Source organism: Drosophila bipectinata, chromosome XR, assembly GCF_030179905.1.
Source record: "Drosophila bipectinata strain 14024-0381.07 chromosome XR, DbipHiC1v2, whole genome shotgun sequence".
NCBI lineage: Eukaryota > Metazoa > Arthropoda > Insecta > Diptera > Drosophilidae > Drosophila > Drosophila bipectinata.
The window spans coordinates 5,766,926-5,794,568 of NC_091735.1; the positions used below are offsets into that span (position 1 = coordinate 5,766,926).

The 27,643-nt window shown below is 38.9% G+C and overlaps 1 protein-coding gene across 1 annotated transcript; it reads right to left on the reverse strand.

The window, feature by feature from the left end:
- Positions 1–120: 120 nt before the first annotated feature.
- On the reverse strand, positions 121–27,643 carry Mvd (mevalonate diphosphate decarboxylase). Its single transcript, XM_043211244.2, has 4 exons — positions 27,426–27,643; positions 27,304–27,374; positions 1,412–1,529; positions 121–1,354 (listed from the first exon to the last, which is right to left on the reverse strand). Exons 1-4 carry the CDS (start codon positions 27,475–27,477, stop codon positions 441–443), a joined length of 1,155 nt encoding a protein of 384 aa, XP_043067179.1. The 5' UTR covers positions 27,478–27,643; the 3' UTR covers positions 121–440.

Here is a 27,643-nt window from a genome sequence, read left to right on the forward strand (position 1 = left end):
TTTCCTTGCATTGGCGTGCGGGGAAACTAAATCTCCTCACAATAGTTATAAATTTAAAACATGATACAAATGTTCCGAAACAGTGTACCAACAAACCAAAAAGAAAGTCACAGAAAAATGTAAATAATTATTTCACTGTGTTTAACAGAACAAAGTTTTTATTCAACCCAGCACATTATTTTAATAAGTTAAATTTTTAAGTGAATATTTAAACTTAAGATGCTAAACTACTACCACTACTACCTTTTACCTACTACCAAAAAAATTAAATAAAAAGAAAAAGTTAAAGGCTCATATAAGGCATTCATATAGAATACGAAGTTTTTTGAATCAACGTCCATTATCTCTTAGGAGTCGCGGGACATATCCAACTTAAAGCTAAAAGGTTAAAGGCTTTAATTCATATAAGGCATTCATATAGAATAAGATTTCTTTTTGAATTAATGTGCATTAGCTCTGAGGAGTCGAGGGCCATCTCCAACTTTTGTGTGAATTATATACTTCAATGCATTTTCTGGTTGAATTTTTAACAATTCCATCTTTTTCCGAAAGCTATTGTCTTCTGTTTTTATGTCCAGATTTGATAAGGAAATACCTCTTATGTAGTCTGAACTTTCCATTAAATCATTTGGAAATGCTTTATTTATTGCATACATCACCTTTGAAATATTCTCTTTCAAAACATACAAGCACGCGTTGGGCCCGGCATCGAAGGTATAAGCAGCATGCAAGCTTCCCATTAATTCATTAAAAGCGTGAACAAACGACACAATTGCATGTGATACCTCGTTCATATAAACACACGGAGGATAAGTGTCCAAAGCGATAGCATGAAATTGATTCGACTCTGTCATTGTAATCTTAGCGAACGTATCAAAGTCACGTTTGTGAATTGCTGATTTTAATTGATTCACTCTTTCGGGGACTATTTTATCAGCACGATACTGAATTAGTTGAGACGTTTGAACAGAACGTTGCATTCCTAGCGTAGAACCAGTATTTTTACGTTGATCATTGACGACTAAAATAATCACATGCATATTTGGCCAAAATGTTGATGACACAACTTGTTTAGCGACAGAGTCCAATCCACTATCTAAATTTCCTCGATGCCATTGGACGAATCCACCATATAAGCTGCGACATGCCGACCCACTTCCTTGTCGAGCTACAGTAGTTAACTCATCATTTAAGGAAATGCCGTACAAGCAAGCTAATGAATAAACCAAACAAGCATAACCAGCGGCGCTTGAAGCCAGTCCTGCTGCGGTAGGAAAGTTATTAAAAGACTCAACGTGAATTTTCCATGACAGTGGTATTTTTTGAGAACCAGTACGTATAGCCAGGCGATGAACTTAATTGAAAAAATCATTAATACATCCACATTGAATTATTTTATTCATTGTTTTACCTTCATTTAAACATCGCGAAATTCGTGTATTTTCTTCAAACGGAACTTCTTTGCCATTTAGCCACATTATGTTCGAATAAAAGCTTTTGGACGCAGTTATTGTTGTCTTGGCGCACAGCTGCATAGTTTCGTATAAGTACATGGAAAGAAAATATAATACTTAGCATTTTTTCTGTCTATAATATTTATCTCTATTGGAATATCAAATTTCGCACAAGAATTTTGGTTTTTTTCTTAAAATATACCCAAAAGTGCGAGCACGAGTTATTTTTTATACCCGGTACTAATAGAGTACAAGGATATATTTTATTCGTGTATATGATTATAACATAGAAAGGGAATCCTCTCCGAACCCATGAAGTATACATATATTTTTGATCAGCATCAACAGCCGAGTGGATATAGCCATGTCCGTCTGCCCGTATGAACGCATCGATCTCTGAGATCTATACGAGATAAAACTATTGGATTTGGCATAAAGATTCCTACGACAGAAGCGCAGGTCAAATTACTTTAAACTTTTGTCATGCCCCCTACCGCCTCCGTCCAACATATATCTATAGCGCCAGTACATAAAAATATTTTTAAGAAGTTTTGTTGCCAAAACTTTTTCCGTAGCTTACATACCGACTTCCATACTAAAGTGTTATAATTTTTCGGAACTAATTCGCGTGTATCTCGGAACTTGGACTCGCACAGTATTTGCGTGAACAAAAAAATGTGTTTTTCCCGCCACATTTTTTAAGGTTAGTTAAAGTGTGGATGGATGGGCTGAGGTATAACATAATATGGTAACTCAAGCCGTCCTTTCTTAGTTTAACTTATTAATTTATTATTACACACTGTTTTAACCGTTTACCTTTTTTTACTTATTCGCTTTATCGCTTTTCACCTTTACGGGGTGAGACGTACCTAAAAGTTTCCAGTATGCTTCACTCATACTCTTGTAACCATTTGTTGGTATTGATTAATCATTAGAATAGTTTTTCATTAAAAAATTTTTCTAAACACTAAAGCGAACTGGCGCTACAACAATATTTCATGTTTACGAGCGGGAGTGGGCATGGCACAAAAGCGTGGGTACAATAGGAGTCCAGTTCTATCTTTTTTGTCTCCGAAAACAGAATTCAAAGAAAAAGCCGAGAACAATAAAAACATAAATGTCTTTAACTAATTTAAAAGTCCACCAGGTTGGCTGCATTTTGTTTGCTGATCAAGATTTGCTAGTCTAGCATGTTACAAAAACGAATATAAAACGAATAAATCCTATAGCTGCCACATGACTGAACGATTGTAAATGTCCCAACTTTGGTATTTTTGAAGATCGAAGCTTGTGACCTAATAACTTACTTACCTCTAAAGTTTAAAGTTACGGATTCTTAGCAAAAACATTTTGTTGCATACTTTTTCGCTTGAAAAAAAAAAAACAACTGAATCAATTTAGTATGGAAGCAGTTTAAAAAGTAAAAATTGTCTGATTTGGCTGAATTTTGAATTGTAGGTGTAGATTAGCTTTGAAATAGTTTAAAATTAAATAATTCCCCAAAAACATTGATAAACTGGCGCTACAACTAGACTTCGGTTTTGGGGGTTAATCGTATGTGGGATAAAATGTGAATAATGGAGCTACTAATTCCACTTATATTTGCTTAATCCAACAATATATTTCCAGTAAGTGGTGTGTAAGTGTGTAAGTAGCGGGAAACTAAGAAAGACAACATCTCCTACGCGAAAAAAATAGTGTGTTTTTTCGCTATCGTTAACATAAAAGTTTAAAAAAGCACTAATAAAGTGCCTTTGTATATTTAAAAGAGCTTTGCTAGTAAGAAATCTTAAACAAATTTGGCAATACTACAGTTTGTTATTATATGTGAAGAGTTGCGGCAACGTGAATCGGCTATCAGGAAAATAATACGTTTAATCTTTTATAAATTATTTTTTAAATGTTGCCGCGGAAAAATAAATACTGCTTCGATTCCTTAAATATATGGTCCTAATAAGCAAAGAGGGATTTTGGCTGATATGGATAAACAACTAAAGCCAACAGCCGCCAGAATTTTATCAAAAATATTGAAATACCTGAAGTATATGGAATATGGTGTGAAGAGGTTGAACGGACCTGTATTAGCTCAGTACAGCCGTACCATCCGCGCAGGACGCCAAGAGAGAGAGAGAGGTAGTCAAGGTGTTAAAGGTAGCGGACCTGACCGAATGCCAACCCCAAAGCCGCGGCGGTACATGCGGGAAATGGGGCACTGGCGACCGAGTAGAGGTGGTACAACTCCCATCGTAGCTTTGATGGATTTCCTAAAATGGATGGATGGATCTAAAAAACACGCAGCGTCTGACCCACACTGGGCGGCGGCGTGGTCTACATCTGCGCCATTGGGTGGCAGCTATGTCGCCTGGCAGGAGGTATAAATTGCAATCCTGGCAGCAAGTATAAAATTAAAAAAAAAAACGGAATTGAAGGTAGAAACAATACAATTCCAGGTGTCACCCACAATAGCGGAAGCCCCCACGCGTAAATTTCCGCGGCCAGGGCAAGGATTATGGAAGCCCAAACTTATATTAAAAAAAAAAACTGCTCCGCCGGCGGCGCACTTGACCAGTGTCCCAGAAACCGGTAACCGGTGATAGCTACAAGTGACCCCTTAAAGAAGCTTCAGGCGAGGTTCGGGCGAGGAAACCAAATGAAAGAAACCCCTCCCAAGCAAATGGCGAGCGATCATACGCCGGGATCATCTGTCCTCGCCATGTAGTTCCCAACCGCAGAAAAAGACCAAAACTTCTCAAACTCACATCGACGAGATGGACGCGATGTTGATAGACCTTTTGGCAAAAGGTTAACGACCAAAAGGTAAGAAGCATCAACCAGATAATGAAGAACTCTTTCGCGGGATTGAAGGAGTTTCTGAAGGACCAACCCAGAAGGGAAGTGCTAGGTGCGGATGCAGCCGGGAAGCGTGGGCAGTAATAGTTCACGAAGCGACGCTTAAACGCCAACACCAGAACGAGCCTCTACAGCGAGGTAGCGAGAACGAAAGGCCTAGCGGAGATCCCTCATCCACAAAGAGCAAACCAAATAGCTGAAAGAAAATGCGTTAAGTCACCCGCCGGCAAGATGGTTAGCTACACGATGTTAGCCAAAGCGTCATAAAGATCAGCCACACGGTCAAAAGCCACACAAACTCTTGCTGGAACTGGTGGTAACTAAGGAGGCAAACGCGCTCAAGCAGCGGCAGACGCCATCCCAGGTGCTAGGCGAGGCAGCCAGCATGCGAGCGGTCACAAATGAGACCATCCTGGAGTTCCGCGACCTGGACGACCTAATCACCAAGAACGAAATAGTGGCAGCTTTCTGAGCTCGATGCGGGCTCAGGAGGAGGCCATCAGGATGGAGTCAAATCTCCATCTAAGATTCTGTCCGAGGGCAGGATTAGGATAGGATAGACCATGTGCAGAGCCAGGAAGCGCACGGCCCAGCGCCGTTGCTTCAGGTTTCTTAGCTTCGGGCACATCGCCGCTATCTGCAAAAAACATACGGACAGAAGCAATTGGTGTCTCAGATGGTGGAAACCAGAACACAAAGTGGCTTTCTGCAGAAACGAGGCAAAGTGCTTCCTCTGTGCAGCTGCACACTTGAGCAGGTGTTAAGAGAGAAGCAGGCAGATATAGCCCTAATCAGCGAGCCGTATAAAAAAACTGATACCCAAAATTATATCAAAGACTCCGCCAAATCAGCAGAAATCTGGGCTCCAGACGGCCAGCCCGAAAGTACGTTAAGTGTCATAGGCTTCATCCGGGCCAAAGTGAGCGACTGCCCCTGCCCCTGCACTTCACTCTGCAGCTGTTCTCTCACACCCTGGGCGAGATAGCCCAGGACGGGATGCACGAATCCAAGGTGGTTATCGCAAGCGACTTTAACGCCTGCGCGGAGGAAAATGGCTCATCCTGCGCCAACGCCACTGGTCGCACCCTCCAAGAGACCTTTGCGACTTTAGACGTAGCCCTGCTGAACACTCAAGGCTTCATGGTGCTCTGGGGGTCCCTGGAGATAGCGCGTAGAGAGTGTCATAAGGCTGCATCAAAGAACCAGAGAAAGGCCGGAACTCGAACAGAAATGAGAGAACTTTGCTGAAAAAAGAAAGATCCTGAGGAAGCTGATAAAGGAGGGAAAAACAAGGTGCTTTCTTAAAATGTACGACGCTGCAGAGCAAGATCCGTGGGGAACGGCCTAAGAAGCAGCCATAATAAAAGTCATTGTAGAACACCTCTTCCCGACGCAGACCTACTCAGCACCAAGCGGAACAACAGAACCCCACTTCTACTTCCAGAAATTATAGAAGTAGCTAAGACTATCCATGTCAGGCAAGCTTCGGTCCAGATATGATCACGATCATTAACGGAAACTTAAGAGAAGGCATTTTCCCAAGATGCACATGGCTCACAACATCCACATAAAGAAGTTCAACCCATAAATAGCTCTAAATCTACGCAAACCGGCCATCACATCTGGACGCGTATCAACCACAAAATCAACCCATTTTAGGCCCAACCCAATCAACCCAGATTTAGAGCAATTATCTTTAAATTGTTTGCCAAGGATTATCACGCAAAATTTTATCACAATCTCTGTCATCAACCTGATACAGAAAGAGTTCTGTAGTTCATGTTCGCGAGTTCTTTTTAAGAAAGTCCAAAAGATATGCCAAAGATGAAAAATCACAAAGGCTTACATATGGTGCCTCTACCATCTGCCAGACTTGCTTCCTTTGAAAGACTCTTTACATATACGGCATTAGACTTCTTTGGCACGATCCTCGTAAGGGGAAGCATTGGAGAGTTCTGTTCTGTTTACATGCAAAATTTAAATATTTCTTCGATCCCTTTAATATGGTCCGACTACGCAAAGGGGAATTTTGGCTGATATGGATAAACGGACACACTAATAATTTAATGAAACGCAACATATTTTTTAAATTTTTCTCGTTCTTTAATTTTAATACTTACTATATTTACTATTTCTTAAAATTACTATAATAAAGTCGAAGCACTAAAGAATTTGTCAATATTTATTAATCGGTCAGGTCAATCCATTTAGACCGCAACATTTCGAATTTTTTAGTTTTAATATCATTAACAAATAAAGTTATTTTTAAAATGACCGACCTATGAATGCAACGGCAGACGGTATCCTAAAGCTGCCATATTATGATGATCATATGAAATGATCGCGAATGGCATTTGGTATTTTTACCTAGCCCAAAAGTAGCTCAAAAAGGTAGAATGGGCAAGAGTGTGCTACCTTTATATGGCATGACGCCGAAGCCCACATCTTCGGCAGAACCGAAGTTCGGAAAACAGAACCAAAGAAGAAACGACCGCAGCCCAAGCGGGTGCGCTTCCAGGACATGCCGGGAGGACCAACGGCAAAGCTATTAAGAACGCAATCAAAAAGGTTTTTGCGGAGATAGCCAAAAGCCGCATCCTCGTCGGTGTCATCGACCGAGGCAACCCCAAAGGCTGGATTCGGGGGGATATGTGGAAATGGGTGAAATCCACCCTAGCCACAAAGTGCTTCGAAATCCTGGTCAGGGAACCGGGCCCAGCACCCGTATGCAAAGACGTGAGATGGTTCCAGGCAATTTTCAAGGCTGTGGCCTGAAATCTCCGACGACGAAGAGGTCGCGGTGTGGAGGGTGATTAACATACCTCCATCAGCCTCGGCTCGGTTGCCCTATTGCTTCATCTCGCTGAGGATGGAGCCGACATCGCCCTGGTCCAGGAAACCTGAGTATAGTAGTAGGAAGGGTCTCTGGACTAGGGACCAAGGACTAACAGCTACTAATAGCAGGTTCAGAAGGTAAAACTAGAGCCTGCATGACATGGCGGCGGTAAGCGTGGAGTTTCAGCCAACTCCGACCCGGGTACTATGGCCTCGTGAAAGGATGCGACGCCAATGCTCACCACACTCAGTTGACGAGCACGAACACAAACGGCCGCGGTGAGTCTCTTTTTGACTTTATACTCAGTTCAAACTCGTTCCTCTTCAATAGAGAAAATGACCCCACTTTTATTATTAAAAACCGAAAAGTATCGATAGATTTAACACTAGTATCGAAACGGATACTCAGCTCTGCATCTCATTGGAGAGTGCTGAATCAGCACTTTTTCTTCGACCATAGATACATAAAACCATCTTTACTTTTCAAAAGCTAAATAAGACATTTTTCAGAACCTCAGGAAACTAACTGGTCTAAATATTCACAAATCCTTGCAAAAAAAAAATTACACCTCAGCCACCAGACTATTCGCAAACCGTAGAAAGTCTAAACCCTCTCGGATATTCACTTAACAACGCCTTAACATGCAACAACGCCTTAAAAAAGGCATGCCCCAAAAAAAAGCGGATTTAACCCTTCTGGTGGTCACCAGAGCTAGCCACGCTCCAAACGGCAAGCAGAACCTTGTTCAACAGGGCGGAAGCCGGAAACGAGGAAAGCCTCTGAACCAACTATAAGACATCCCTGGAACACATATAACAAGAAAGGAAAGCTAACTTTGGGCGTAGTCGAATTTGATACACCCTTGCAGTTAAAACCGGATATATATCGCAAACGTTAAAATAAAAGTACCTAACTTCTATCTTTAAAAATATTAGAGTTGGTATTTCCACCAAAACCAGTTCCGATTTTTCGGTTATATGTCAGCTATATGATGTAGTCGGCCTATCCTTATGAAATTTGGCATGTCGTATTATTTTTCTAAAAGTAGCATTCATACAAAATTGACAAAGTGAACTCTCTTACTTTAAAACATGGCGGATGTAGGATGTAGTTCGCGTAAAAACAGACAGACAGACGGACAGTTGGATATGCTCATATCAACTCAGGAGGTTATCCTGATCATGAATATATATACTTCAGAGGGTCGGAGATGTCTCCTTCACTACGTTGCACATTTTTGGACAAAATTATAATACCCTCTGCAAGGGTATAAAAAGGCCATCTGAAAAGCGAGGCCATCCTCATTTTTTTTGGTCTGACATAGAAAACACAGCTCAAGCTGTGTGGCTTAGGAAAATCCTTAGGTACTTTGCGCTGTGGCATAGGGCTGTCGATTAAACTGCGTCTGGCTGTTCAATATTAAAGAGTGGTGGGATTTTATATTTTTTACTGACTGTTTCTACTAGCACTGTTTTTGCGCGTTTTCTCCCAGGCCATTTCTGCGTGTCGAGTTTTCCAGGGTTTGCAGTTTTGCGCTGGAAAACTGGAAATTTTACTGTACTTTGAATACATTTTTTGACTCCTGTGTGCCATGGAAATATCCGTCCGCTTCAAAAATTTCTCCTTGGTTTACAAGACGCCTCACTAACCTAAAAAATACCAAAAACAGGCTCTTACTAAAATATAAATATAAAACCCGCAGTTGTATTGATTTCTCAAGATATCTACTAGCACGGTCAAATTTTACCGTGCATAACGCTGAATGTCACAGGAATTATATACGCCGCTGCCGGATACAATTTACTCAGGATCCGAAGCAGTTTTATAATTTTGTAAACACAAAGCTTACACATATAACTTTCCCACCACTGCTTACGTTTGAAAATTTATCTGCGACCTCTGATCAGGCTATTGCATTATCTATTCGCAGAATTTTTTTAAACAACTTATTCTCCGCCTAAATTGACAGATCAGCCTTACGCATACAACATTCAATCAGCAAATCTTATTTTCTGTCCGTTTTTCTCCGAGAATAGCTTATTATCTGATCTTTAAAGGTCAAACCCATTTATTCGCCAGGCGCCGACGGAGTACCAGGCTGTGTGCTAAAATACTGTGCCAGGGCTCTGTGCAAACTTCTTCTAAGACTTTTCAACTTATCTTTGAAAACCTCGAGTTTTCCCCTTAAGTGAAAGGAATTTTTTATAATTCCCTTACATAACATAAAAAAGGGAAAAGTCCGATGCTGCCAACTAAATCTCTAAATTGTCGTCAATTCCAAAGTTATTTGAAAAACTAATTACTCCTCATTTTCAACACTTTTGCTCTTCGATTATCTTTCGATGTCAGCATGGCTTCATTAAGCGTCGCTCCACCACCACTAACACAGTGCGACTGTGATTTGGAACTTTTAGAGAGACCTAGTAGGAATTCTTCATTAGGTCGAATTTAGTATAAAACCGTGTTTGAAATTTTTCTATCACCCTCAAAATCTTGATTTATTTGAAAAAAAACGGGACTTTTTTGCTCTTAAAAATTCCTAAGCGAGTAATTTTAAACATTAATACATCCACATTGAATTATCTTATTCATTGTTATACCCCTGCAGAGGGTATTATAATTTTGTCCAAAAGTGTGCAACGCAGTGAAGGACCCTATAAAGTATATATATTCTTGATCAGGATCATCTCCTGAGTTGATATGAGCATGTCCGTCTGTCCGTCGGTTCGTCTGTCTGTTTCTACGCGAACTAGTCTCTCAGTTTTAAAGCTATCGGCTTGAATCGGCCGATTATATCCTATAGCTGCCATATAACGGATTGATCGGAAGTGGTAAAACTTTGATGTTTTTAAAGTTAGAGAGTTCAAATTTTATACGAGAGCTTTGGCAGAATAATACTACATGCCAAATTTCATGAGGATCGGCCGACTATTTCCTATAGCTGCCATATTACTGTACGATCGGAAGTGACCCAACTTTTGTGTTATGAAGATAGAAAGCTGGAACTTGGTACAGATTTTAGTTTTGGTCAGGATCATCCTCAGATTTTAGTTTTGGTCAGTTAATCCGACCTATCAAATTTCAAAACGATCGGTCGACTATATCTTATAGCTGCCACATAACTGAACGATTTGAAATGGTATTTGGTAGAAATACCATCTTTGGTATTTTTGAAGATAGAAGCTTAGTACTTTTTTTTAGCTATTTTATTGTAATCAATTGATTTTATTATGATATTCTCATAAGGAGCGGCCATCTATATCCGATGTTTGCGATATATATCCGGTATTAACTGCAAGGGTATATAAACTTCGGTTCCGCCCGAAGTAAGCTTTTCTTTCTTGTTTTACCTTCATTTTAACATCGCGAAATTCGTGTATTTTCTTTAAATGGAACTTCTTCGCCAATATCCACATTATATTCGAATAAAAGCTTTTAGACGCAGTTATTGTTGTCTTGGCGCACAGCTGCATAGTTTCGTATAAGTACATGGAAGGAAAATATATAATACTTAGCATTTTTTCTGTCTTTAATATTTATGTCTATTGGAATATCAAATTTCGCACAAGAATTTTGGTTTTTTTCTTAAAATATACCCAAGTTTTTTTTTTATACCCGGTACTAATAGAGTACAAGGATATATTTTATTCGTTTATATGATTATAACATAGAAAGGGAATCCTCTCCGAACCCATGAAGTATACATTTATTTTTGATCAGCATCAACAGCCGAGTCGATATAGCCATGTCCGTCTGCCCGTATGAACGCATCGATCTCTGAGATCTATACGAGTTAAAACTATTGGATTTGGCATGAAGATTCCTACGACAGAAGCGCAGGTCAAATTACTTTAAACTTTTGTCATGCCCCCTACCGCCTCCGTCCAACATATATCTATAGCGCCAGTACATAAAAATATTTTTAAGAAGTTTTGTTGCCAAAACTTTTTCCGTAGCTTACATACCGACTTCCATACTAAAGTGTTATAATTTTTCGGAACTAATTCGCGTGTATCTCGGAACTTGGACCAGCACAGTATTTGCGTGAACAAAAAAATGTGTTTTTCCTGCCACATTTTTTAAGGTTAGTTAAAGTGTGGATGGATGGGCTGAGGTATAACATAATATGGTAACTCAAGCCGTCCTTTCTTAGTTTAACTTATTAATTTATTATTACACGCTGTTTTAACCGTTTACCTTTTTTTACTTATTCGCTTTATCCCTTTTCACCTTTACGGGGTGAGACGTACCTAAAAGTTTCCAGTATGCTTCACTCATACTCTTGTAACCATTTGTTGGTATTGATTAATCATTAGAATAGTTTTTCATTAAAAAATTTTTCTAAACACTAAAGCGAACTGACGCTACAACAATATTTCATGTTTACGAGCGGGAGTGGGCATGGCACAAAAGCGTGGGTACAATAGGAGTCCAGTTCTATCTTTTTTGTCTCCGAAAACAGAATTCAAAGAAAAAGCCGAGAACAATAAAAACATAAATGTCTTTAACTAATTTAAAAGTCCACCAGGTTGGCTGCATTTTGTTTGCTGATCAAGATTTGCTAGTCTAGCATGTTACAAAAACGAATATAAAACGAATAAATCCTATAGCTGCCACATGACTGAACGATCGTAAATGTCCCAACTTTGGTATTTTTGAAGATCGAAGCTTGTGACTTAATAACTTACTTACCTCTAAAGTTTAAAGTTACGAATTCTTAGCAAAAACATTTTGTTGCATACTTTTTCACTTGAAAACAAGAAAGGAAAGCTAACTTCGGGCGGAGCCGAAGTTTATATACCCTTGCAGTTTAAACCGGATATATGTCGCAAACATCGGATATTGTTGGCCGATCCTTATGGGAATATGAATATATAATCCAATTTATTACAATACAAAATCTAAAAATAAGTCTTAAGCTTCTATCTTCAAAAGTACCAAAGTTGGTATTTCTACCAAAAACCATTTCCGATCGTTCAGTTATATGGCCGATCGTTATGAAACTTGGTAGGTCGGATTAACTGACCAAGAATATAATCTGTACCAAGTTCCAGCTTTCTATCTTCAAAAACACGAAAGTTGGGTCATTTCCGATCGTTCAGTTATATGACAGCTATAGGATATAGTCGGCCGATCCTTACGAAATTTGGCATGTCGTATTATGTTGCCAAAAATAGCGCTCGTGTAAAATTTTAACTCTCTAACTCTAAAAACACCGAAGTTATACCATTTCCGATCAATCAGTTATATGGCAGCTATAGGATATAGTCGGCCGATCCGGGCCGTTCCGACTTATATACTGCGTGCAAAGGAAAGAAGGGTGTGTGCAAAGTTTCAAGTCGCTAGCTTTAAAACTGAGAGACTAGTTCGCGTAGAAACAGACAGACAGACGGACATGCTCATATCAACTCAGGAGGTGATCCTGATCAAGAATATATATACTTTATAGGGTCGGAGATGTCTCCTTCACTGCGTTGCACACTTTTGGACAAAATTATAATACCCTCTGCAAGGGTATAAAAAACAACTGAATCAATTTAGTATGGAAGCAGTTTAAAAAGTAAAAATTGTCTGATTTGGCTGAATTTTGAATTGTAGGTGTAGATTAGCTTTGGAATAGTTTAAAATTAAATAATTCCCCAAAAACATTGATAAACTGGCGCTACAACTAGACTTCGGTTTTGGAGGTTAATCGTATGTGGGATAAAATGTGAATATTGGAGCTACTAACTCCACTTATATTTGCTTAATCCAACAATATATTTCCAGTAAGTGGTGTGTATGTGTGTAAGTAGCGGGAAACTAAGAAAGACAACATCTCCTACGCGAAAAAAATAGTGTGTTTTTTCGCTATCGTTAACATAAAAGTTTAAAAAAGCACTAATAAAGTGCCTTTGTATATTTAAAAGAGCTTTGCTAGTAAGAAATCTTAAACAAATTTGGCAATACTACAGTTTGTTATTATATGTGAAGAGTTGCGGCAACGTGAATCGGCTATCAGGAAAATAATACGTTTAATCTTTTATAAATTATTTTTTAAATGTTGCCGCGGAAAAATAAATACTGCTTCGATTCCTTAAATATATGGTCCTAATAAGCAAAGAGGGATTTTGGCTGATATGGATAAACAACTAAAGCCAACAGCCGCCAGAATTTTATCAAAAATATTGAAATACCTGAAGTATATGGAATATGGTGTGAAGAGGTTGAACGGACCTTTCAAGCCGCTGCTGAAGGACGAGCGGTTCTAGTACGCTGGTGGCTTCTGTCTCGGATATTGACACCTAAGTCAGGGCCGAAAAAGGTAAGCACTGGCTCTATTGGATTAGAGGGCGCCAGCTAGCGCTTTCAGGGGAAGCAAAAACCGACGCCGGCAGAGGTCGCCTGCATTAACTAGGTGTATTAGCCCGGTACACCCGTACCATCCGCGCAGGACGCCAAGAGAGAGAGAGAGAGGTAGTCAAGGGGTTAAAGGTAGCGGACCTGACCGAATGGCAACCCCAAAGCCGCGGCGGTACATGCGGGAAATGGGGCACTGGCGACCGAGTAGAGGCGGTATAACTGCCATCGTAGCTTTGGTGTCCCAGAAACCGGTGATAGCTACAAGTGACCCCTTAAGGGGGGACATCTGAGTAGAATTTTGAAAAAATCGAAATTTTATTTTTCGCTTAAAAAATTCTTTAGGGTCTTAAAAATGACATATCAAAAAATAGAGTCCGGCAAATGTGTCTAAGTGTCGAAATTTTTCATTCTGCGGCGAGGCCTCACAGGTATATCCCACAGTACTTAAAACTTTAAACGCGTTTTTCTCGAAACCACTTTTTTTGAGTTGGCCGAACACATAACTCGAACAACTCTTATCCTATCGATCTAAAATGTTGACAGTATACTCAGAATACTTGCTTACTTTTTTTTTTATCAACAATTTTGTGACGTTTTTTGTTCGTGAAAATTAAAAATTTTGTTCAATCACTCACTATTTTGCAAAAAATTAATATATCGAAAAAATCCTACGTGTGTCGATAGCCGTTGAGATACAGAAACTAACCAAACTTGATATTTTGTTCTAGATCAAAAATTAAGGACGTTAGGTGTTCGGCCATGGACCCCCTTTAAAAAAAAGGGCCTACGAATAAGGACTGCAGGGCCGCCATTTTGTTTTCGATTTATTAAAAAAAAATTTTATTGTGTACCTTAAATACAATATAATGAAACCTCATTTACAAATTTTCGATTAGCTGTTTTGATTTGGCCAAAAAAAATCCAGAAAATCCGTTTTTTTTTTGCCTGTTACTCAGATGTCCCCCCTTAAAGAAGCTTCAGGCGAGGTTCGGGCGAGGAAACCAAATGAAAGGAACGCCTCCCAAGCAAATGGCGAGCGATCATACGCCGGGATCATCTGTCCTCGCCATGTAGTTCCCAACCGCAGAAAAAGACCAAAACTTCTCAAACTTACATCGACGAGATGGACGCGATGTTGAAAGACCTTTTGGCAAAAGGTTAACGACCAAAAGGTAAGAAGCATCAACCAGATAATGAAGAACTCTTTCGCGGGATTGAAGGAGTTACTGAAGGACCAGACCCTCACCGGCCCAAACCAGAAGGGAAGTGGGAAGTGGGAAGCGTGGGCAGTAATAGTTCACGAAGCGACGCTTAAGGGGAGGGTAAGGTCAAATCATGCAAAAAAAGCCATGTTTTTGTGATTTTTTTCCTGACGACACAGTTAAAATTTATTTATTCAACCAACGGTATATTAAAGTATGACATTAGAAGAATGTTTTATCAAATTTTTACAAAAAAATATTTAAAAATATGGCAATGGTAGCAATTGTCCGGACGTGTCGCCAAAAAAAGTTGAATTGCGGTGCCCCTCATAACTCGGTGCTGGATCATTTGTAATCAAAAAATGAAAATTCATTCGTTAAATAATAGTTCGCCCCAGGTAACGCTGTAAAGGTTTTTTGAAAATTGCAATTTTTTAATTTTTTCGAAGACTTTGAAGTGAAAAACTCAATTTTTGGGAAAAAATCGGTTAATTTGTCATTGCGAAATCAAAATTATGAACAAAAAAAAAAAAACTCGACAGCGTTACCTCGTAAAATATGTACAGAAATGGTGTTTAAAATTTCAAAAGGATCGGTGCAGTAGTTTTGAAGTTTTTAGGGGCACCGACTTTGAAAACGTGAGTTGTGGGAAAAACGCTTTAAAGTTTTAAACACAAAAAAATCCAGTGTAAAACGTTTGCAAGCAACTTCGTCAATAACTAATAACTTCGTCAATTTTGCTTTAATTGACTTGAAATTTTGACACAATATTCTTCAGATATTATGCATTCAATTTAAAAAATAAAAAAAAAATGAAAAAAAAAAAATTTAATACCTTACCCTCCCCTTAAACGCCAACACCAGAACGAGCCCCTACAGCGAGGTAGCGAGAACGAAAGGCCCAGCGGAGATCCCTTCTCCACAAAGAGCAAACCAAATAGCTGGAAGAAAAGGCGTTAAGTCACCCGCCGGCAAGATGGTTAGCTACACGATGTTAGCCAAAGCGTCATAAAGATCAGCCACACGGTCAAAGGCCACACAAACTCTTGCTGGAACTGGTAGTAACTAAGGAGGCAAACGCGCTCAAGCTGCGGCAGACGCCATCCCAGGTGCTAGGCAAGGCAGCCAGCATGCGAGCGGTCACAAATGAGACCATCCTGGAGTTCCGCGACCTGGACGACCTAATCACCAAGAACGAAATAGTGGCAGCTTTCTGAGCTCGATGCGGGCTCAGGAGGAGGCCATCAGGGTGGAGTCAAATCTCCATCTAAGATTCTGTCCGAGGGCAGGATTAGGATAGGATAGACCATGTGCAGAGTCAGGAAGCGCACGGCCCAGCGCCGTTGCTTCAGGTTTCTTAGCTTCGGGCACATCGCCGTTTTCTGCAAAAAACATACGGACAGAAGCAATTGGTGTCTCAGATGGTGGAAACCAGAACACAAAGTGGCTTTCTGCAAAAACGAGGCAAAGTGCTTCCTCTGTGCAGCTGCACACTTGAGCAGGTGTTAAGAGAGAAGCAGGCAGATATAGCCCTAATCAGCGAGCCGTATAAAAAAACTGATACCCAAAATTATATCAAAGACTCCGCCAAATCAGCAGAAATCTGGGCTCCAGACGGCCAACCCGAAAGTACTTTAAGTGTCATAGGCTTCATCCGGGCCAAAGTGAGCGACTGCCCCTGCCCCTGCACTTCACTCTGCAGCTGTTCTCTCACACCATGGGCGAGATAGCCCAGGACGTGATGCACGAATCCAAGGTGGTGATTGCAAGCGACTTTAACGCCTGCGCGGAGGAAAATGGCTCATCCTGCGCCAACGCCACTGGTCGCACCCTCCAAGAGACCTTTGCGACTTTCGACGTAGCCCTGCTGAACACTCAAGGCTTCATGGTGCTCTGGGGGTCCCTGGAGATAGCGCGTAGAGAGTGTCATAAGGCTGCATCAAAGAACCAGAGAAAGGCCGGAACTCGAACAGAAATGAGAGAACTTTGCTGAAAAAAGAAAGATCCTGAGGAAGCTGATAAAGGAGGGAAAAACAAGGTGCTTTCTTAAAATGTACGACGCTGCAGAGCAAGATCCGTGGGGAACGGCCTAAGAAGCAGCCATAATAAAAGTCATTGTAGAACACCTCTTCCCGACGCAGACCTACTCAGCACCAAGCGGAACAACAGAACCCCACTTCTACTTCCAGAAATTGTGGAAGTAGCTAAGACTATCCATGTCAGGCAAGCTTCGGTCCAGATATGATCACAGACAGCGTGATCAAACTGACGATGACTATGTGTCCAGATCGGTTCACCAGGGTCTTTAACGGAAACTTAAGAGAAGGCATTTTCCCAAGATGCACATGGCTCACAACATCCACATAAAGAAGTTCAACCCATAAATAGCTCTAAATCTACGCAAACCGGCCATCACATCTGGACGCGTATCAACCACAAAATCAACCCATTTTAGGCCCAACCCAATCAACCCAGATTTAGAGCAATTATCTTTAAATTTTTTGCCAAGGATTATCACGCAAAATTTTATCACAATCTCTGTCATCAACCTGATACAGAAAGAGTTCTGTAGTTCATGTTCGCGAGTTATTTTTAAGAAAGTCCAAAAGATATGCCAAAGATGAAAAATCACAAAGGCTTACATATGGTGCCTCTACCATCTGCCAGACTTGCTTCCTTTGAAAGACTCTTTACATATACGGCATTAGACTTTTTTGGCACGATCCTCGTAAGGGGAAGCATTGGAGAGTTCTGTTCTGTTTACATGCAAAATTTAAATATTTCTTCGATCCCTTTAATATGGTCCGACTACGCAAAGGGGGATTTTGGCTGATATGGATGTTTACTTTTTCTTCGACCATAGATACATAAAACCATCTTTACTTTTCAAAAGCTAAATAAGACATTTTTCAGAACCTCAGGAAACTAACTGGTCTAAATATTCACAAATCCTTGCAAAAAAAAAATTACATCTCAGCCACCAGACTATTCGCAAACCGTAGAAAGTCTAAACCCTCTCGGATATTCACTTAACAACGCCTTAACATGCAACAACGCCTTAAAAAAGGCATGCCCCAAAAAAAAGCGGATTTAACCCTTCTGGTGGTCACCAGAGCTAGCCACGCTCCAAACGGCAAGCAGAACCTTGTTCAACAGGGCGGAAGCCGGAAACGAGGAAAGCCTCTGAACCAACTATAAGACATCCCTGGAACACATATAACAAGAAAGGAAAGCTAACTTTGGGCGTAGTCGAATTTGATACACCCTTGCAGTTAAAACCGGATATATATCGCAAACGTTAAAATAAAAGTACCTAGCTTCTATCTTTAAAAATATTAGAGTTGGTATTTCTACCAAAACCAGTTCCGATTTTTCGGTTATATGTCAGCTATATGATGTAGTCGGCCTATCCTTATGAAATTTGGCATGTCGTATTATTTTTCTAAAAGTAGCATTCATACAAAATTGACAAAGTGAACTTTCTAACTTTAAAAACACCAAAGTTTTTACCATTTTCGATAAACCAGTTATATGGCAGCTGTAGGATGTAGTTCGCGTAGAAACAGACAGACAGACGGACAGTTGGATATGCTCATATCAACTCAGGAGGTTATCCTGATCATGAATATATATACTTCATAGGGTCGGAGATGTCTCCTTCACTGCGTTGCACATTTTTGGACAAAATTATAATACCCTCTGCAAGGGTATAAATAGAGTAAATAACAACGGGCCAAGATGACTTTCTTGAGGGACGCCAGATGTAGCACGGCCCAGACGGGAATGTATGTTTTTAAATAAGGCTTGTTGTGTCCTTCCCAGAGAGTTTCCCAGATATTAGCTATATATAAAAATATGCGAAAACTTAAGGGCTATCTTCCAAAGTAAAATAATTAAATCCATTAGAGCTGTGGTCGCCAGGGCCCTATCCCAGGTTCATAGGAAATTGCTTTGCCTGAGCGCTGCCCGCACGCACAGTATTAAACGTATGAAACGTCATGCTCTCAGCCTCCTGTCTGCTATTCTTTACTAAAACTAATGCATTAAAATGATATCAATGTATTGGGTGCCGACCACTGCACTATACAATTTTGGTATAAATGATATTTTTTTTAATGAAATAATTTGATTTTTCTTATTTTTTTGGTATCTTTAATACTAAAAAAATATAAAAACATTTTGGAAGATTTTGTCGGAATATTCCTAATTTTCTACGTGCTTTTAAAGTCAGCTGTTCAGTGTCGTTTTGTTCAAGGGGGGACATCTGAGTAGAATTTTGGAAAAATCGAAATTTTTTTTTTCACTTAAAAAATTCTTTAGGGTTTTAAAAATAACATATCAAAATATAGAGTCCGGCAAATGTGTCTAAGTGTCGAAATTTTCCATACTGCGGCGATGCCTCACAGGTATATCCCACTTTACTTAAAACTTTAAACTCGTTTTTCTCGAAACCGATTTTTTTGAGTTGGCCGAAAACATAACTCGAACAACTCTTAACCGGTCTCAAAATTTCTTAATCTTTGAAATTTTGACAGTATATTCAAAATACCTTTGTCTATCGACACACGTATGATTTTTTTTTTTATATTGCTTACTTTTTTACCTGCTCTCACAAACTCCACAATTAGAGAGAAACTTAGGAAAACGCAAAGGATGGCGGAGGTCTGTATCACAGGCAGCCTACGTACTACACCGACGGATGCCCTAGAATTCATACTCGACCTATTACCGGTAGAGATAATGTGGGTAAAGATAGCCACGCTATCGGCAATTAGGTTAGGCGAGACAGGCATATGGAAATGGACTGACTATGGACATACCAAGTTAGATCTACACCACTGCACGCCAACGGGGTCTACAGGCTACTGCGTACCTGTCGATCATCCCACCTTTAAATACAAGGTCTCCATTCCAACAAGGGAGAAATGGGCCACACAAATCCCGGGACCAGCCGGTTCCCTCCATATTTACACAGACGGTTCAAAATTAAATGGTGGGAGGCGGTTTCCATTGCGAACGGCTGTGTCTAAATGAGTCCTTCAGACTCCCCGACCACTATAGTGTGTTCCAAGCAGAAGTAATAGCTATCGGAGAAGCACTGAGATCCCCAGCACTTACTGGCAATCAAGAAACAATCTGTATTTTCTCAGACAGTCAGGCGGCACTCAAAGCCCTTGACGGATTCTCATCCAGCTCCAGGACAGTAAATAACTGTCGCAGATCTCTTAACGAGATGGCAGAGCAGTATGACATCCACCTCATATGGGTGCCCAGGCATAGGGACCACGAGGGTAATTGCGCCGCCGACGAACTGGCAAGAGCAGGTACTTGATGATGCTTATCGCCCTTAATAGGCAGGACTGTAGTCTGGCGGTCAAGGCCATTACGGTACATTGGTTAATAGGAGCACACGCGGCTAGACTAGCTGTAGGGTCAAGCAGCAAGCAACTAATTTAAACATAATAATTAATTAGTAACTGATGTTTTGTTGGTCGCAAGCCGACTCTCTTTCGGCCGCTCGGCTTTGCTAATTCGGCGTTTAAAGTTAGCGAGCATCCGCTCAGCCTATTCTGGAAGGTTGGCGCCACTCTCGTTCGTCTTCTTACATCGCTCGCATCCTAAATTGGATTTTCCATACTGTTCATAAATCCTAATTTCATATGCGGCCTGAATAAAGTTTATAACGTTGAACTTAATTAAATTCTGATTTTTATTTACTGGCATTGAAAATCATCAATGACCAAACATTGGTGACCCCGACGTGATCGTTAATATATTTATATACACATAAACAAATTACTAAAACAAAAACAAAACAATTTTGTAAACAGTGTTATGTGAAAAATTATCATAAGTGGCTATTAAGTTAGTATGTTATGTTTATACATACAGGCATAAACATAAACGTTAGTTCACACGCACACATACATATTTACGATCCACAACGCAAGTGCATTCGCTCGCACATAGCTTCATATATATATACATTCCACAATTCCGCTACGGTTTTGAGCACACAGTGGGACAGATCGTGTTCGCCGCGAGCAAATAAAATTTATTTCGGGTTGTTCGGAATTCAATATAATAAATCATGAACTCCAGCGGCGCCGTCACAGGAGCACCCACTCCAACCCGGAGTGCTATTTTAAAGTGCAAGGCCCTGGGTATTCTCTAGGACTTACAGAGGATCCAAGGAGCTCTTCAGCCTATTTCCAAGGTGGATGATGCCATGCTACACGTGCGACATGATCAGATAGCCACCATGTTCAGCGACTTTAAGGCCATCCACGGGGAGCTTGAGGATTTAAACATTTTGCAGATCAGCAGTGACCTGCGATGGACTGTTTCGGAGCTCGTAGCGACGATGCAGGCGGAAATTGAGTACGAGACGACCCTTCGCTCATCTCTTCGCCATGTTTTTCCTTGTTCTCTTGACATATAAAACTTCATTTTATACATTTCATCATGGAACGCTACACACTCATCAGCGATTGCAAATTGTGCAAATTTTTTATCAAAATAATCGTTCTGTTGCTGCTACTTTAAGAGCATTACGGCCATTTCACGGTCCATTTAACAAGCCAGCCCGTTCGAAAATCGACCGTCTAGTGGCAAAATTTGAGTCTACGTTTTCGCTACATAACGTTCCGGTGCCCGTGAGAGCAAGAAGTGCTCGTAGTGATGAAAACATCGCAGCCGCCAGCGCTTCAGTTCAAGAAGACGCGAATGTGTCGCTCACAGGACGTTCGCAACAATTGGGCCTTTTTGTGACGTGATTGTGGCGAATTTTGCGTAAAGATCTTGCCTTACATCCATATAAGATCAAGCTGACACAAGAACTAAAGCCGATTGACCATTTGAAGCGACGCCGATTCGTGAACTGGGCTCAAGAGCAATTCAAAAAATGATGCAGATTTCCGAAAAATCATTTTCAGCGATGAGGCTCACTTTTGGCTAAATGGATTTGTCAACAAGCAAAATATGCGTTACTGTGCAGGAAGCAACCCATACGTGGTTCGTGAGTAAAGGCTTGACGAATAGAGGTGCTAAAAACATCGATGTATCGATGTTTTTTGAATTTTCCAAAACATCGATGTTTTTTTTTGACCATCGATGTTTTTGTGCCGTCCCTATCAAGAGAACAAGCAAAGAAGAGGTACGTAAATGAGCAGATTTTGGAGTCTACTTTGAGGAGTCTTCGAACAGTATGGCGGCCTTCATAGAGGTAGTAAAAAAATTTATGTGTGTGCCTGCCACGTCCTGCGAGTCTGAAAGAGCCTTTAGCAAAGCTGGAAAAATTATTTCCGACCGCAGGACCCGCCTTAACTCAGATATTGTTGACAAATTAATGTTTATCAACAAAAATCACCAATGTCTGAATAACCAATGATCTAATTTGTTGTTATTAATTTAAGGCAAAAGAAATAAATATTTTTTTTTGAATTTTATTAAAACCGTATGTCTATTTATCTATTTAACTTATTTAAAAAATATTTTTTTAATTTTTAAAAACATCGATGTTTTTGATGTCTCCATACATCGATGTTTTTGCACCTCTATTGACGAACCATCGATGTTTTACCGATGTATCGATGTTTGAAAAAAATACCCAACATCGATGCATAATTTCTAGTATCGATATAAACATCGATATTTTTGTTTAACATCGATGGTTGAATTGAAAATTTTCCCATCACTTTTTTCACAATAAGAAAAAGTGACAAAGAGGTAAGTACCAATAGCTGCGTATAATTTATTTTACATTAAATATACTAATATAGAATCATTCAAATTGAGCGTCTATTCGGAATTCAATTGATTGGTGGTGTTGAGTGCTATTTTAAGATAAGCGATGGACCGATTTCTGAAAGGTAAGTTTTAATGAGTGCAATGTTCTTATGTGTCACGTGCACATGCACATATGCCACAATAAATTATATTTTTTGTGTTCCCACTCCACATTATTTCAATTTTAATAACTAAATACTTTTTCTTTTGTAGTTGTGGCAAATGAAAGTAAGGATTTACAAGAAACGGATGACAAAGAAAAGGAGAATGTCGAGGAACCGCAAAACCAAGTGGGTAAGCGTCGTAGAGAGGCTTCGTTTGTGTGGAATCATTTTAAACAAGAAAGGAAAGCTAACTTCGGGCGGAGCCGAAGTGTATATACCCTTGCAGTTAAAACCGGATATATATCGCAAACATCGGATATAGTTGGCCGCTCCTTATGGGAATATGAATATATAATCCAATTTATTACAATACAAAATCTAAAAAAAGTCCTAAACTTCTATCTTCAAACATACCAAAGTTGGTATTTCTACCAAAAACCATTTCCGATCGTTCAGTTATATGGCAGCTATAAGATATAGTCGGCCGATCGTTATGAAATTCGGTAGGTCGGATAAACTGACCAAAAATAGAATTTGTACCAAGTTCCAGCTTTCTATCTTCAAAACACGAAAGTTGGGTCATTTCCGATCGTTCAGTTATATGGCCAGCTATAGGAGAAGAATAGATGATCAAGAATATATATACTTTATAGGGTCCGAGATGTCTCCTTCACTGCGTTGCACACTTTTGGACAAAATTATAATACCCTCTGCAAGGGTATAAAAATGTCCAGGCGGCCAAGAGGTTATTTGCAATCATTGCTCGTCCAAGTTAAAAACAAAAGGACCAATCTTTTACATAATCTTAAAAATACACATAAATTTTGCGACGAATAAAACAAGAGTGACCATAACTCAAAACTTGATAAATTTATAAGCAACGTAAAACCCTATGAAAACGGCTCAGCACGAAAAAGTGCAATAGACAATGCTATTGTCCGAATGATTGCAATTGATTTGCAGCCATTAACCCTTTACATGGTGGTGATGCAGATCTGCATCATACCGTTTAAATTCAATTATTCATCAAACTGCGTTACAAAACAGGAACTCAGTTGATCACTGAGTTGATCACTCAGTATTCTGTCCAATACTCAACAGGTGATTACTTTTCCCGCCAATTTTGTGAATGTTGGTTGTGCAGTTTCTGATCCAAAATATAAAAAAACAAAAAAAAATGTATAGTTGATTCAATTAATGTTTAAAAACAGGTAAATATTATATTTAGTTGTATATTATTGAGTTTTTGTGTTTGTTGCATTATAATACAATTAAATCATTAATTTCGCTTAGTTTAAAAAATTCGCTTTTTTTTTTTTGCTTTTTATAAAAAAAAATTAAGAAAAACCAACCTTAAAAAAAAAAAATAAAAAGAAGTGTATTTTTTAATTTCGCTTATCTACCGAAAAAAAAAATACAGATGCTCGCTATAAAATACCCAACAAAAAATTTTTTCGTTATGAGCTTCTTGACAAAAATTATAATATTATTAAAAAGCGCCTAAACTTAGTTTTAAAAGACGTCTTCCATGTATCCTTGACAGCAGATTGCTGGACGTCAAAATCGTTAGACGGGTATATTACAGTAACTTGTCATTTTATAAATACAAGTTTTGACTTAGTCTCGGCAGTCTTGACGACTCGTAAACTGTTGACGCCTACAATCCATACAGCACAAAACATATCAGAAACAATATTAGCTATAATCACAGAATGGGATATAAACAAAAAAATTATGTGCATCGTAACTGACAATGATGCCACAATTAAAAAGTCTTGCGAGTTGTAGCAAATAAAAAATTTGCCTTGTTTTTTACACACGTTGAACCTAGTTGTTCAAGATGTTTTAAAGTTGGCGAGTTTAAATGAAATATTTGTTAAATGTAAGCGCAAAGTGTCTTTCTTTAAATCAAGCACTGTGGAAAATGAAAAATTAAAAGAGGCGCAAAATTTGGATAAACCATTGGGTGTTCTTCAAGAAGTGGCTACCAGATGGAACAGCGCATTTTTAATGATGGAACGGATAAGAATTTTAAACCCCTACATTGGTCAAGTACTTCTTCATTCACCTAAAGCTCCACTTCCGTTGTCATCAGATGAAATAGAAAAAATTACCGAACTTATAGATATTCTAAAACCATTTAATGATGCAACTCTGCAAGTGTCTGGAAATACAACGGTAACTGTTTCTTTGATTATACCAATAATAGCAGAAGTTCATCAAAAAATGTTTCATCTTGGTAGCAAAGTTAAATCTGAGTGTGCCAAAGAAGTCATAAAGCAACTATTAAGGGGAGGGTAAGGTAATAAATTTTTTTTTTCATTATTTTTTTATTTTTTAAATTGAATGCATAATATCTGAAGAATATTGTGTCAAAATTTCAAGTCAATTAAAGCAAAATTGACGAAGTTATTAGTTATTAACGAAGTTGCTTATAAACGTTTTACACGGGATTTTTTGTGTTTAAAACTTTAAAGCGTTTTCCCACAACTCACGTTATCAAAGTGGGTACCCCTCAAAACTTCAAAACTACTGCACCGATCCTTCTGAAATTTTAAACACTATTTCTGTACATATTTTACGAGGTAACGCTGTCGAGTTTTTTTTTTGTTCATAATTTTGATTTCGCAATGACAAATTAACAGATTATTTCCCCAAAAATTGTGTTTTTCACTTCACAGTCTTCGAAAAAATTAAAAAATTGCAATTATCTAACGAATGAACTTTCATTTTTTGATTTCACATGATCCAGCACCGAGTTATGAGGGGCACCGCAATTCAACTTTTTTTGGCGACACGTCCGGACAATTGCTACCATTGTCATATTTTTAAATATTTTTTTGTAAAAATTTGATAAAACATTCTTCTAATGTCATACTTTAATATACCGTTGGTTGAATAAATAAATTTTAACTGTGTCGTCAGGAAAAAAATCACAAAAAAATGGCTTTTTTCGCATGATTTGACCTTACCCTCCCCTTAAAACGATTGCCTGAACGGTTCGCAGCTTATGAAAAAATGACCATACCCATAATAGCAACTTTAATCGTCCCACGATTTAAAAAAGATGGTTTTTTACACTCTTTTTAATACCGACGGAGCTGCAAAGGTTTTAGAACAAGAACTTTCAGAAAAATTGTCCTCCATATTTACAAATACGCATTCAACACCACCCGATCTTCCAAAGCGATCACATTTTGAATTTCTACAAAGTACAATTTCGTCCAAGCCCAGCTCCAACAAAGCAGATGCAATTATTTTGCTGAGGCAATATTTGCTTAAAGCAAATACCGACGAGGATTTGAATCCTTTGCATTTTTGGAAGGTATTTTGAAAATGTTCTACAAGAATGCCAAAATTAATTATTTTCTTATTTTTTAGAACACGGACGAAGAAGTTTGGAAATTTATTGTCAAGAAGCATATGTGCGTTCCAGCCACTTCTTGCGACTCCGAGCGTATGTTCAGCAAGGCCGGACCGCTCATTTCAGATCGGAGGTGCTCGCTGAAGCCTGCCGTAGTAGACAAATTACTTTTTATGAACAGAAACTTTAATCTCAACTTTAATTAATTTTTACTTTATTTTACTTTACTTTACTTTATTTTACTTTACTTTATTTTAAAACTTGAATAAATTTGTGTTATTTTGTTTAAAATTTGTTCGATGTATCGATTAGTATCGATGTTTTCGCTCCAAAACATCGAAAGTTTCGATGTTATAAAACATCTTGTTAGAAAACATCGATGTTTCAAATCTTGTTATTGTCAAACCTCTATTCGTGAGGCACCGTTGCATCCCGAAAAAATCACTGTTTGGTGCGGATTATATGCTGGCGGCATCATTGGGCCATATTTTTTCGTCGACGATAACGATCGCCACGTTACTGTGAATGGAAATCGCTACCGCGATATGATAAACGATTTTTGTTCGCCGCTATTGGATGGAATGGACGTGAACGACATTTATTTTCAACAGGATGGGGCCACACAACACACGCTACAATCGCAATATTGAAAACTAAGTTTAATGAGCGTGTTATTTCGCGAAATGAACCGGTTGAGTGGCCGCCGCGCTCGTGTGATTTGACACCTCTAGACTATTTTCTTTGAGGTTACGTGAAGTCATTGGTCTATGCCAATAAGCCGGCGACGTTGCAAGAGCTCAGAGCCAATATTGAACGCGAAATTGCTGGAATTTTGACCGATTTATGCGAAAAAGTGGTTGAAAATTGGGTTCAACGATTGGACTTCGTAAAACGTGCACACGGTGGTCATGCGAAAGAAATCGAGTTTCATGATTAAATGTATATGTTCAAATTCGATAATAAAAAAAAAAGTTAGTTGAAAAGTCAAACCGTTTGTGTTTTATTAAAAAATAAAGTTGACGCACCCCTGTTGAAAAACCTTTAAGACTCCAGTATGTCTACTATCCTCAATTTTGAGAATGAAAATCCTTTCGAATTTAAGCAAATTGGCCCCGAAATAATAGACTTTTTGTCAAATGATTTGATAAAAATGATCTAACTACCTGAAAATGATCTACCTTTGGAGTCGTATATCATTTATTCAGACAAACAGATTTGATTATTTCGTATTAAACATTTGTACATACTTTTATATATATGTATGTATACTCATGGATATAAGAATAACTTAGAAATGTAAGGTTTAAAAATTTTAATATTTTTTTTTAATGATATGATCAATATTTCTTAAGATAATATTCACCTCAGCTGTGCTTAAAGTCATGCTGACAGAATCGTTAATAGGAAGTATCAGATCTTCGTTGCGTTTTCCCCCTGGAAAATATTTTGTTTATACAAAACTTTCACTTACAAATATTTACTCACAATATTTAATTAGAGCTATATTTACAGGAGCTACACAAGTCACAGAAAACATATTTTGTTTAAGAATGGTATTATGTATATTTTATATGTGACGGATTTTGTTAAGGCAATTGTTTAACATTTAAAATCTCAATATGTTTATAATTGTCAAACAGTACTGTCCAACAGTACAGTGCGGGGTGCAGTATGACCGTTTTAACAACCGTAAAATATACCGA